Source organism: Marmota marmota, unplaced genomic scaffold (genome assembly GCF_001458135.2).
Source record: "Marmota marmota marmota unplaced genomic scaffold, marMar, whole genome shotgun sequence".
Lineage (NCBI taxonomy): Eukaryota > Metazoa > Chordata > Mammalia > Rodentia > Sciuridae > Marmota > Marmota marmota.
In genome coordinates, this window is record NW_026000130.1 from 8,219,719 (window position 1) to 8,232,858 (window position 13,140).

General features: G+C 42.7%; 1 protein-coding gene across 3 annotated transcripts in view; it reads right to left on the bottom strand.

Moving 5' to 3' along the window:
* The window catches only part of Pi4ka (phosphatidylinositol 4-kinase alpha), a 129,803-nt gene that overhangs the window by 40,516 nt on the left and 76,147 nt on the right, over nucleotides 1–13,140 (bottom strand). For all 3 annotated transcript variants that reach the window (XR_007341271.1, XM_015500356.2, XM_015500355.2), the window contains exons 20-27: nucleotides 12,306–12,414; nucleotides 11,708–11,844; nucleotides 11,426–11,559; nucleotides 9,159–9,241; nucleotides 4,180–4,250; nucleotides 3,976–4,100; nucleotides 1,793–1,874; nucleotides 1,388–1,471 (exon numbers count right to left, since the gene is read on the bottom strand). Coding sequence is in view for 2 of the 3 variants with exons in the window: in XM_015500356.2 (XP_015355842.1) it covers nucleotides 1,388–1,471; nucleotides 1,793–1,874; nucleotides 3,976–4,100; nucleotides 4,180–4,250; nucleotides 9,159–9,241; nucleotides 11,426–11,559; nucleotides 11,708–11,844; nucleotides 12,306–12,414 (825 nt within the window). In the remaining variant the exon portion in view is untranslated. The remainder of the gene's footprint in view (nucleotides 1–1,387; nucleotides 1,472–1,792; nucleotides 1,875–3,975; nucleotides 4,101–4,179; nucleotides 4,251–9,158; nucleotides 9,242–11,425; nucleotides 11,560–11,707; nucleotides 11,845–12,305; nucleotides 12,415–13,140) is intronic.

Below are 13,140 nucleotides of genomic sequence, written 5' to 3' on the forward strand. Positions count from 1 at the left end.
AAATCAGCTTATCTGGGCTGTTGTAGTGGCTGTCTTGGGTTGAATTGTGCATTCCTCAAAATCTCATGCTGAAGTCTTAAGCCTCAGTATTTTGGATTGGGACTTTTAAAGAGGGAATTAAAATAAAAGACAATATGGGTGCACCCTAATCCAATATGGCTGGTATCCTTATAAGAAGAGGAAATCTGGACTCACAGAAACATTAGGGTTATGTGCCCACCGAAGGAAGACTGTGAGAGAACAAAGTGAGAAGGCAGCCATCTACATGCCGAGAAGAGAGGCCTCAGAAGAAACCACCGCTGCTAATACCCTGATCTTAGACTTCCAGCCTCAAAGTTGTGAGAAAATAAATTTTTGTTGTTTAAGCATATCCAATCTTGGCTATAGCCCTAACAGTGATCATGTTCTAACATCAAGACTCCAGGGGACAGAATTCCGCACAGAATGGTCTGTTATTCTGTAAGGCTGTGTGGCAGAACCTATACAAATTGCACATTATAGGGCAATTGTGCAACATGTCCTGACTCAGTGACTAAAGAGAAAGGCAGGCTCCAGGTGGCAAAAATCCTCATGGGTGCGATGAGAGAAACTCTACATTGACAGCTGGTCTGGCTAAGAGGCCTGAATTAGGACTGGAGGAACACAGGGCTGAGCTGAGCTTCCGTCCTGCCACAGTAGAGGATCCAAGTTAGACTGAGTCAGGGACAGGAGACACTTAGCACATCCTCCTCATTTGGAGCTATTAATCCTGCCTATTTGCCCACTGTATAACAATGCCAAAGCTATGTCATTCCATCACAACAACAAAAAGGCAGTATGCCTCAGAAAAGTGAACTGGTCTAAAAATCACATTTGCTCAATGCAAATTTGAAAGGCTGTAAACTGTAGATGGAAACCTCTTTGGCATTTAAAGCAAGAGCACAGCTGAGAGTCAGGGTGGCTGGATGGCAGGACTGTAAGACAGATAAGGCTCAGGTGAGTCACCTGCCTTCCCTGCAACGGAACCCCGGCATTGCTTAGTGTCTTCCCCATGTGATGGGGTCAGGACTACTCATGCCTTTAATTGCTGGGGACTTGAGGACCTAATGTATGTTAAGCATAAATGAGATGGTTGTGAAAGTAGTCCTCATTGCAGGGAGGACCCCTCCCACTGTCATGAATTTGCCACTCAAAGCATAAATTACGCTGAGACATGACAGCAGGGCATGCTATAACACAGGATAGATGGCATGTATGTCAGCCAGCCCCAGCTCACTAGAGTCACTGGTGGGCACTCACAGCACTCAATGACACCAAGAGGGTCTGCAGGATGTCTGGAATGGTCTTTAACACGGTCTGGCTTGAGCAAGTGTGGAAACCTGCACCAAGAAGTGCAAGTGAGACCTACCTCTCGGGCTTCATATGTGTCAGGAACTGTGATCCGATAGGGGGCATCAGGGATGTCATAGTAAGGTTGGTCCTTATGAATATCCTGTAAGCACAGCAAGATTCCCTTTTTGAATCTGCTTTCCTGAGGTTGCCACTGCCAAGCTTCTGACTTGAGGCAACAGCATGTTTGCCACCCCTTCCCACAACATGTCCAATCTATGAAGGGCTTTCAGACTTGCTGCAGTTTACTTGGAAACAACAGAGTGGGATGTGGGCAATCCTCACTTTCTGCCATTGTAAATTTGCCCCTTGAAGCATTAAATAGGTTGAAGCACATCAAATTGGAGGGGCAGGCCACAACACAGAATAGATGGTAGGAGTGTCAGCCAGCCCCAGGTCACTAGGGTCATCCAGGGACACTCACAGCACTCAGTGACAGCGAGAGGGTCTGTAGGATGTCCAGCATGGTCTTTAGCACGGTCCCGCTCCAGAGCAAATGGGGAAACCTGTATCAAGAATAGACTCTCAGGGTCCAGGAACTGAGCCTCCCAGGAGTCTGCACTGTCTAGGAGGGGGGCACATCTGTCACTTTCCCCTGCACCAGCACAAGCTACACCTTCTGTTGGTTGCTGAGGTGGGGGTCTCAGAAGACCTCTGAGGCAGGGCACCAGCTCCTGAAGGTCCTCTACATTAAGGTAGGCAATGCCTGGTCAGATATGCTTTCCAGTCCCATTCTTCAATGTCAGACATGCCCTAGGTGGTCTGCTCCAACCCTGACAATGATCAACCATATTGGTGTTACCCTAGCGAGGCCACACCCCCTCTCCCCCAAAGCAATCCCCCCCTCCCTTCCTATCTCCCTCTCACTCTTCCTCTCCCCCCTCTACCCCCCATTTCACTTTCTTTCTTTTTTTTTTTTTTGAGCCATTAATATTTATTTATTTATTTATTTATTTATTTATTTATTTATTGTGTGTGCGGCAGGGGATATTTGAAGCCTTTTTTTTTTTTTTTTCCCAGGGGGCGGGTACTGAGCTCCCGCGCTCCCGACCGCCTCCTGGTCTCCTCGCCTCCTGAGANGGGTCTGGGGGATTTTTTTTTGTTTGTTTGATTTTGCTTTTGCATAACTCGGACTGCTTGGACAGGGAGCCCCCAGCTGCCACATTGAAACAGGCAGGGCACGGCGTGCCCCCTGGGCATCCCTCCATGCCCCGAGCGGCCTCGGCTGTCCCGGCCGCCTGCCCGCACCCCACCCCCTCCCCCGCCGTCCCCCCAGGGAGGCCTGCTGTCCGCTCCCCACAGCCGCTGACCTGGCTGCAAAAAAAAAGTTTCAGAGAGGCAGGCGGAGAAGGGGGAGAAGGGCTACCCGGAGCGGCAGGGGGCGGCGGGGGGAGCCGGCTACGGAGGGCGACTGAGTGCCCGGAGCCCCAGACATGTCCAGGCGGAAACAGGCGAATCCGCGCTCGGTGTGAGCGCGCAAGGCGCCTTGGAGCTAGGAAGGTCACTTTCTTTCTTTCCCTCTCCCTCTCTTTCTTAAAATTTTTTGGTACTGGGGATTGAACCTAGAGGTGTTTTACCAGACCTTTTTTATTTTTTGAGACAGAGTGCCACTAAATTGCTTAGGGCTTTGCTAAGATGCTGAGACTGGCTTTAAACTTATAGTCCTCCTATTTCAGCCTCCTGAGTCACTGGGATTACAGGCTCATGCCACCATGTCTGGCTAATTCTCCTAGTTTTTAACCAGGGATTCCCAATATTTCTTACATCATGGCACACACACACAAAAACAAAAAACAAAAACAAAACAAAACAAAAAAAACCACGAAGATTCTGAATGATACCTGGAGTAGACAGAAGCTACTGCTTACTCCTGAAAGTGATAAGTCATGGGCTCTGGTGGCCCTAGGGCTGGAAGAAGAGTACCTTTGGGTTGCTATAAGTCATTTATGGCTCAATGCTCAAGAGGCCTGGTACTGACATGCCACATGTATGCTAGACTTGCTCTCATGACCTCTGGAAGCTCCTGACCCACCCTTAGATGGCATAGCTGCCTGGACCAGGCAGGCACTTGGCATATCTGTGGAAGGCTCCAGAACCCCTTGACATAGCTGTAGGCAGGCTCACTGTGGGTGTACTGCCTCTTGCTTACAAACTTCAGAGACACTGACCAAGCCCAACTTGTCTATATGCAGATATGTCCCAAGAGGGTCTGTAATGACTCTCGGCACAAATAGTAGGAAAGGGCCAGTGTGGACTTTTGTTTCTGAGAATCCCATAGGATACTGCTTCTACTTGAGGACCTATGACCTTGGGATAAGAGATGGTAGGGGGAGTGGGATACAGAGACACAGGGATGTGAGCACTTGATTAGCAACAGAGGTACTGTAAATAACATCTATAGTTCAGAATGAACAGAGGTTTCCAAACTAAAATTCAGGCCATAGCAAACTCCCTGACATTCTGGTGAAATTTGCATCACCTATGAGAAGTTTCCTTCTGGCACCATTGTTTTCTGGATGGATAATGTATGGATGATTTTCCCCTGCATTTCAAATCTCAAACATTTACACACATATACACAAAGCATTAGTAGGAAATAGAACTTACTTATCCACCAGACCAGACAGGTACTTGTCAGCCACCCTCCTTATCCTCTTGTGAATGTGGTTGAAATTCACCAGCAGAAACTGAGCATGCCGCTCCAGTTCCTCTTCATTTTCTTTTGTCTTGGCCTAGAGTCAAAAGAGACAGGTACAATAGCACACCTGTGTGCTTCCAGCAGGCATATGCTTGCACTTTGCTGAGACTTACTTTATCTGCCATCATGTTCAAGAAGGCATCAAACACTTTGTCTGCAACAGCAATTACACACTGCATCATCCCTGAAATGAGAAGGTTTCCATGGATCAAGTGGAGCCACAGAAAGGGACCAATCCTGGCTATTTCCAAACATTTTCGTTTAAAATTATTTTAGACTTACAGATAATTGCAGAGTTCCCATGTACTCATTGTTCACCAACTTCCCCAGATATTAACATGTATTATGTAATTAGGATGCCTTTGTCAAAACTAAGAGACTGACACTGATAGAATGCTACTACCTCAACTTTAGACTTTATCTGTACTTTCTGAATTCTCCCATTCGTCCCTTTTCTATTCCAGAATCCAAGCCTGGAAACATGTGGCATACGCTCATCATATCTCCTAGTCTCTTTTAGAATGTGTTGATTCTTTAGTCTGTCCTTGAACTTTATAACTTGATACTTGGCTTTGAACTTATGGATCCTCCTGCCCCAGCCTTCTGAGCCGCTGGGATTACAGGTATGCACCTCCACACTCTGCTGTCTTGACACTTTTGAAGGTACAGGTAATCTTGCAGAAGGTCCCTCAATTTAGTTGTCTGATGCTTGCTCAAGATTAGACTAGGATTTGGGGGATAATACCACAGTGGTGATATGTTGTTCTTGTCACATTATATCCATATATATCTATATCTCTTATCACTGTTGAAGTTAACCTCAATCACTTAGTCTGGGTTGACTCTTTTTTCCCTTTCTAAACTCTAGAAGAGAGTCACCACCAGAGATCAGGTATAGTGGCACATGCCTATAATCCCAGCAACTCAGGAGGCTGAGTTATGAGGACCATATGTTTGAGGCCAGCATCAGCAATTTAGTGAGACCCTGTCTTAAAAAAAGAAAAAAAAGAAAAAAAAAAGTAAAAATGGCTGGGGATGTGGCTCAATATAGAGTGCTTCTGGGTTCAGTCCTCAATCTGTACCACCAAAGAGTCACCAAACTCATATTAGGATTGAGGAATTAAGTGCCACCTTCTGAAAATTTGTGGATGAGAGATAAAATCACCATAGCAATTGGTATACATCTGGGGGATACTTTGAAATTATGCAAGTACCTAATTTTTCTTTAAATATTTGCCCACTAATTTTACTATCCCTCAGTGGATTCAGCCTGTAATTACTGTGGATATCATGGGGATTTTCCTTTCCCTCATTTCTTCTACTTTTTAGTAGTGATCAGATGTCAATCAAAATCATGAGGTAATATTAATAAGACTTTTACTTTAAAGTCACCCTCCTTCTTGCCCCTACAGTTAGCGCCAGATTACTAGTGTACTGATTAACTAGGCATCTGGGAGATATGCAAGCAGAGTCCTGGCCTTGTGTACACAGAGGTTTGGTTTATACAGAAAAGAGGTAGAAGCCCTCCCCTTTAGGGGGGCAGCTAGATGTTTCAAATACCCTCTCTCCTGATTAGTTCTGAAAATTCATGAATAATACATATCTCCAAAGACAATTCCTTTCTATCTCTTAGGAAAGAAAAGGAAGATGGGAGTAAATTCAACAGCTGCACCCTTATTGGCTTAACTAATTATTAAGAACCAAAACAATCAATTTGGTTCATGTGGAAATCATGTGGAACAGTGTACTGCAAAAATGGAGAGCATCTGTGAAGAGCAAATCATTTTCAGTGTCATTTAATTTCCTCAGAATGACATAGCAATAGAAGAAAAGAGCCTGGAGAAGGGCAAGCAAGACATCCAGCTTCAGAAAGGGATCTGATTCTGTCTGTAAATATTCTCCAGGAGGCTCGCAAAATATGCCAGGTTCTGAGGTCTTTTAAGAGTTGGCACTTCCAATTTTTTGGTTGCTTATTCCCTCTCCTAGAATCAAGATAAGCCAACTGTCTAACACTGAATTTAGAACAAAATAGCTGCTACACAAATGGATACTGGGTAGATGAATGAGAGGAATGAATCAGCCAGTGGCTGATGGTGTCCCAGGCCCAAGTGTTCCTGAGACATGTATGTGAGACCCTCTGAGCATGCCCACCCACCTCCTGTGCTCTGTGGCTCTCCTGGAAAAAGCTTCCTTGGTAGAAACTGCCTGCTTCCATTTTCCACCTGAGACCTCTAATCCTTCCTCTACTGCCAGCAGAGAGAGCTTCTAGAATCCTTCCATCATCTTTCCTGGCTAACTCTACTGGCTCCCAGCTGCAAAAACAAATTCACACACCTGATTTCCTGATTCTGCTGAGTAGCAGTGTGAAGTGCTCTGCAAAAGACTCAATGCATGAAAGTTTTACATGACCCTGGGGTGATTTTTTAAAACATTTCTTCAAGCATTTATTTTCCAAAAAAGGACAAAAATAGTACTACAAGTATCTGGGAATGATTTTTCCATTGGCAAGAACAAATTGATGGATCTACCAATGTCCCAATGGCTTTTGGCATGGAAAGGACTGCTTACTACTACTTGTATTTTATTAATATTAAATTTGTTAATCTTAGGAGTTTATCAATCAGTATCCCTCAAAAAATTTAGCCACACAATTAATCAAGATTTATGTATTCTACCAAATTTAATTAAATGATTCTAAATATTTACTTAAAACATAAGTCCAATATTTTAGCATCTGTTAAATTTTTATATTTATTTATTTTTATTTTTTGTACTAGGGATTGAATACAGGGATGCTTTACCACTGAGATCCATCCCCAGCCCCTCTCCCAACTTTTTTTTAGAGACAGAGTCTCAATAAATTGCTTAGGACCTTGCAAAGTTGCCAAGTATTTATTTATTTATTTTAAAGGAAGGAATGTTTATTTTGGCTCCTGGTTTTAGAAATTTCAGTCCATGGTTGGTTGATCATGTCACTTCGGGCCTCAGGTAAGGCTAAAAACGTCATGGCACAAGGCCAAACTCGATGGCAGAAGCATGTGGTACACTGTCTACCTAGTCACTCTCTTAAGATCAGGAAAACTGCTCAGCTTAGGCACCAGGAAGCAGAAAGAACCCTAACGTTTTAAAACATCTTTTATATTAGTCTCATCAGTGCTCTTGTACTAAAACTGGTCAAAAAGTGCTTATTCTATACAAACTTTTTTCTTTGCTGACTCAATTTTAATGTCTCTTCTTTTATTTCCCCTCCCATCTTAAATAAACTTCTGCAAAACTCTATTTAATACAATTTTAAAATGGGAGGTATAACTGGCATATAATAAATTTTATAGATCTTATGTGCTCAATTTGATGACATTTTAAACCACTGTATACATTTATGCAACTCAAACAAGACATAGAATATTTCTATTGGTCCAGAGAGTTCCTTTGTGCCCCCTTCCAGTTTTCTCTCTTCTTTTTATTCCTAGTTCTATGTTGGGTTTGCCTTACTAGGGATTTTGGTAACTAATATTTTCATGTTTTCATAGACTTTACTATTTTTCTGACTTCCTACGAGTTCAGTTCTCTTGGCTGGAACTTTTAATAGCTGAGGCCTTCTGTACACTCAGGGTTTGAGGACATGTTGAATCATGAGGCTTTTTTCATACTGATTTTTTTAACACTGAAATGTTCCAAGAAATGATGCAGATTCTGGCCTGGGCATAGCTTATCAAGTATGGTCTTCCTATCTGGCCTGAAGGCTGCCCCAAATGGGGGTTCTTCCTAATCAGTAGGGATATGAAGATGTGAAGACCCTCAATACAATGGCTATGTCTGCAGCCAACTCTCTCTGGAGCCCTGACTCACAGAGCATCTTTGACTGGCTATTCTGTGCGACTTTTCTGTTCATCATCTACTGTCCACTCTGTCGACCTAGTTACTCTCTTGAGACCAGGACGGAGTAGTCTTCCTATTGCTGGTGCTGAACCTTTTCCTGGACTGTGAGGCTCTTTCCTGGTGTTTCTTCTTTCTTGTTTATGTGGAAAGAAGCAGAAACAACTCCATGCTTCCACCTCACAAAGCCTTACTGGAAGAAATAAGCATTATGTATAACTGGCCCTGTTTCTGTGGATTCCATATCTGAGGAATCAACTAAGTGTAGATCAAAATGAATTTGGGGGCTGGAGATACAGCTCCGTTGGTAGAGTGCTTGCCTTGCATGCACAAGGCCCTGGTTCCCCAGCACCACACACACACACAAACACACACACACAAAAAAAAGACAAAAAATAATTTGGAAAGCTGGGCATGAATCTACATGCCTATAATCCCAGTAATTCAGAAGGCTGAGGCAGGAGGATAGTAAGTTTGAGTCCAGTCTTAGTAAGATTCATGTCTCAAAAAATAAAAAGAGCTGGGGATGCAGCTCAGGGGTAAAGTGCTCCCGCATTTAATCCCAAGTACAAAAAAAAAAGACGGGGGAAATATTACATCTTTACTGAACATATACAGTCTTTCCCCCTCTTTATTATTCTCTAAAAAACATAGCATAACAATTTTATATATATATATCTCCCAGTGTATTCACCCTTCTTTTGTAATTATGCATTCTTGTACGTTGAACTCATACCTTTCATAATCTAAACTTGTTTCAATTAAGCAAAAAAAAAAAAATACTGTACTTGTGTTTGAATTATTATAATTTGTCCATTAGGAGTCCCTTTAAATTGGTTCCTTGGTCCTCTTAGCCTCCTACTGACAATTAAAAAGTATGACTGCTCTCTGGCAACAGTAAGATGCTCCAGGTCCACTGATGACTGTTCAAGGAGCCTTGGTTCTTTATACAGAAGATAATATTAAGGATAAAAATCTGGGTGCTGGAGCACACTTGAACATATATGGTGGGCTCCTCCTGTTTTTTGGTCTCCTTGCAACAGTGGCAGACCTGGAAAGATATGTTTTTTAAGGTTACATGCTCTATGCTGATCTTTCCAATGTAGTTTGTAACTTGATAAAATTTTCCTCTGTGTTGACAGAAAACAGGCAGTAGTAGCCCTTTTATCCTATTAAAGTTCAAGTCATCATGGGAGTATCATAATAATAAGCTTACCAGATTTGTCTTTCTGAATAGCTTTATCCTCAAAGTAGCAGAACATTACCTGGAAGCGATCAGGATCTGTTGAACGCAGTACCCTAACAAGGAGAACAGCTTTAAATAAATTTTGAAAAAAATCTAGGCTCTCCCTATCAGAGATGTTAACATTCCTCAGACTGGTACGGCTGCGAGAAACAGAAACTCTCTAACATTTATAGAGGCAAACAATGACTTGGATTTTCTGGAGGGTGATATGTAATGCTCTCAAATTTTTCAACCCAGCAGCCCCATTACTAGCTACATATCTTAAGAGTTAGGTGCACAAGGATTCTCAACAACAGTGCTGACTGCATTACCCCAAACAGAAACAGTCTAAATGCCCATCAATAGGAGACCAGTCAGATAAGCCAAAGTTTACCCATTCAGTGTCATAACATAGCCACCAAGATAAGAGGCAGCTGTCATGTGCTGTTACAGAAAAAAGATCCAAGATATACTAATAAGTGAAAAAAGGAAGATACGGGGAAATAGGTAGAGCACAATTTCTCTGACAGGTTTCCTGAAGGTGTGTCTATGTGTGTACATGTGTAGGATATACACGTTTGCCTATGGTGAGAAGATTTCTAGATGGAAAAAATAGGACAATTAACAGCAGGAATGAGGGGCTCATAGCTAGGTAAGTAAGACCTGTATTTCTTCACTTTTTGCATCTTTTTGTACTATTCCCAAGGGTTACACCCCTTTTTAAATTTCATGTGCTGTGGACATTTTATTTATATATTTTCTTCCAGTTCTGGGGATCAAACTAGGATCTTATGCATGCTAGGCAAGTATTTTGCCACTGAAATACATCCTGGCCCTGACGTTTTTGCTTTCAATTTTGCAGTGCTGGAGTTTGAACCCAGGACCTTGAGCATGCTAGGTATAAAGCACTCTACCACTGAGCTACCTCCCCGGCCCACATTTTGACATTTACAGTAAAAAATATCTTTAATCTTTGGGGAAAAGGAAAAAAATAAAAGAAGTGTGTGAGCTTGAACCATGGCTGCTTTGATGAGCCTTTCAGAGTTCTGGAGGATTCACTTAGTAGGGTTTGTGATGTGCAACCATCAGCCTCCACATCAGTCTTTCGAAAGGTAAGTTTCTTCAGGGCGGGCCAGGGGGCTTTAAGTGCATGCATTCTCAGTTGTTCACACACACATGGCTTTAACTTGACTTCTCACATTGTCTCTTTTGTGATTTAAAAATTTTCCCAGTAACCAGTGGCTGGGAATCTAAGGCAAATTCTTGAAAAAAAGGTTTTGGGTTGCTTCTCCATACTATCATAGGACTCCTAGGGACCTGCAGGTAGCCCAGGATCCTGAACACTTTAGGGACACACTTGTGGAGGGTGGGAGATAGTCTTGCCTTCCAACACAGAAGGCTGAAGGAGTCTTAACACATCTCTTCTAATCATGCATACTAGCACTGAAACCATACTTTCACTGTTTTGGTTGGCTTCCTTTGTTTTGACTTTTGAAAATGTATTATTTGGAAAAAGAACTAGAAGGAGCTATACAACATGCTAGTGGGATCGGTGGTATGATCAGTTTTTTTTTTACTCCAGTTATTTTTTGGCTGCTTCTTCTGACATTCACTGACAAGAGGTAGCAGGGCACAGTGTTTAAAAGACCATTTAGAGGGCTGAGGATGAGGCTCAGTGGATTTTCAATCTACATTAGAGATTACTTAACTTCTTACTGTCTCATTTTCCTCATTTACAAAATGGGTATAACATATTGCCAACCTCACAGGCTTTCTGGAGAGTGTGCCAATACATGTAACTTAGTATAGAACCTGGTAAAACAAAAACACTCCATCAGATCACAGCAGTCATTATAGTGGTTAGGACTGCTATGGCTACACACTGTAGGACTATTTTGGAACTGGACCACTCCTAATTCACATTGCTATTTGTACTTAGCCATGTTCCTGGAAACCAGCTTAGTGAGGACTGGCTCCTCAGAGGGGCCCCCAACATCAAAGGATTGAGTTCCCAGCATTAGGACTGCTCAGCAGCCTAATTCCTATGGGAGAGGGGATAAAAATGGAATTTAAATACTGGGATGTCTCTAAACATATGGTATTTTGGTGTTCATGAAGAGGGGCACATGAGAAAAGCAGATGGTTGTGTTTAGAAAGCTTGCATGTCTTGGGAGGAGCTGAAAAAAATTCTGTGTCTAGAAGGTCAAAATTTAAAAATTCATTCAAATGTGGATGTGTAGAAGCGAAGACCTGTGTACCTCATGTATTCCAGCCGGTACACAGACAAGAGATAGGTAGACATGGCAAAGTCCAGCTTGTTGATGAGGGCAGAAACTTCAGGAGGAGGGTCCAACAGATTGATGATGGTGCTTCTGAGTTCATTTAGTTCAGCCTGGAGGGAAAGAAACTCTCACAGACTCACAAGCATATCTCCCCAGGAGAAAGAGGCCCTAGTGGCCGGCAATGTGTTCATAAGAACTTTGAAAGGATGTGCCCTAATTGTTCCAGAGGTTTTAGCAAAAATGAGGGAGAATCCTTACTGGGGTGACCGTGTCATTTTTCATGGCTGAGTTGTACTGGAGGACTGACCGCAGTGGCTCTTTGCTGGGAAAGGTGAGCAGTGGTGACTTGGTGGCTATTTCACAGACCCCCTCATACCACTCTTCTGGCCAGAGTCCTGTGAGAAAGTGAATACAAGTGAGAAGTAGGACTGGGGATGTAGATGGGGGTTACAGCACTTAACTAGCCTTGCGGGGGGAAGCCTTGAATTTGATCCTCTGTACTAGAAGGACAGAGGAAGGAAGGAAGGAAGGAAAGAAGAAAGGAAAGTTCTTGGGTCAAGAAGCACTATAGTGGTACTGACTCAGACAGTTTCTAGAGTCCTGGACCCTTTGAGGTAATTAATGCCAAAATTAGGCCGCTATGTAACTTGGGAAGATTTTCCCTAAGGTATGTGGCATTCTCAAGTACTGTAAACTCCATCTGAGAAGTATAATGTTTACAAATACTTGTAGGAAGAAATAGCTGCATTTGAACTTATTTTGAACATGCTCACATTAATAATTAGGTTGAGCCTGACCTCATGATTTTTTCTACTCTGCAATCTGTCTTCTCTGGGAGAGAGAGATCACCCCCTACCTGATCCCTCCACAGCAAATCCCATCAGTACAGAGTAGAGCCAGAAGTCCCGGAAAAGCTTCTGTAACCGAGGTTTGGCTTCCTTGATAGGTGGCAATCGTCGGGTAAGCTGATATGCCAAGAAGAGAAGGAGAAAGTTTATTTGCTTATAATACCCTAACACATGCAAGTATAAAATCAAGCATAGATTTATTCTCCAACAGCATTCTTGAGACTCAGCTAATCAGACTGGGTAAGAAAAGGCACACTAATCAGTGGCTGATGCTGCTTCTCAATAATTTTATCAATCAGTAGTTCATTCATTCATTCATTTGTTTATTGAGTACCTAATGTGCAGCAGGCACTGGGCATGGCAGGCAAAAGCCCCATTTCTGTATTCACAGGGGATGTGTCTGGGAGGCACATAGGTAAACTATCATAGTGGGGCACAGTTCCTAGAAAAGTGGTCAAGGGCCTCAAGAGTGGTAGAGAAACTGCAAGAATTTTGTGGGTAGAACACAAGTAGCTTTGAAAAGCACAACTTTTCAAACAGTAATCTTGGGCAGAATTCTAATATATAAAACAGGTAAAAGCAAAGTTGCTCTGGTGCACTTATAAGGAAGTGAATTCCCTGCATCCTTATTTGAGATAGCATCTTACCTGATATGAGGCATGGAGCACCTCATCAGTCACATAAAAAGGTTAAATTTATGTAAAATGCTCAGTTGAACAGATCAGTCTTCACAGAACCCCCAGAGGACACTGATATCTCTATATAATGATGATCAATCTGCTTTGAGGGACGTTTTGCTACCCAAACAAGTGTCAAGTCTGGGCCAGGGACACAGAGAATAGA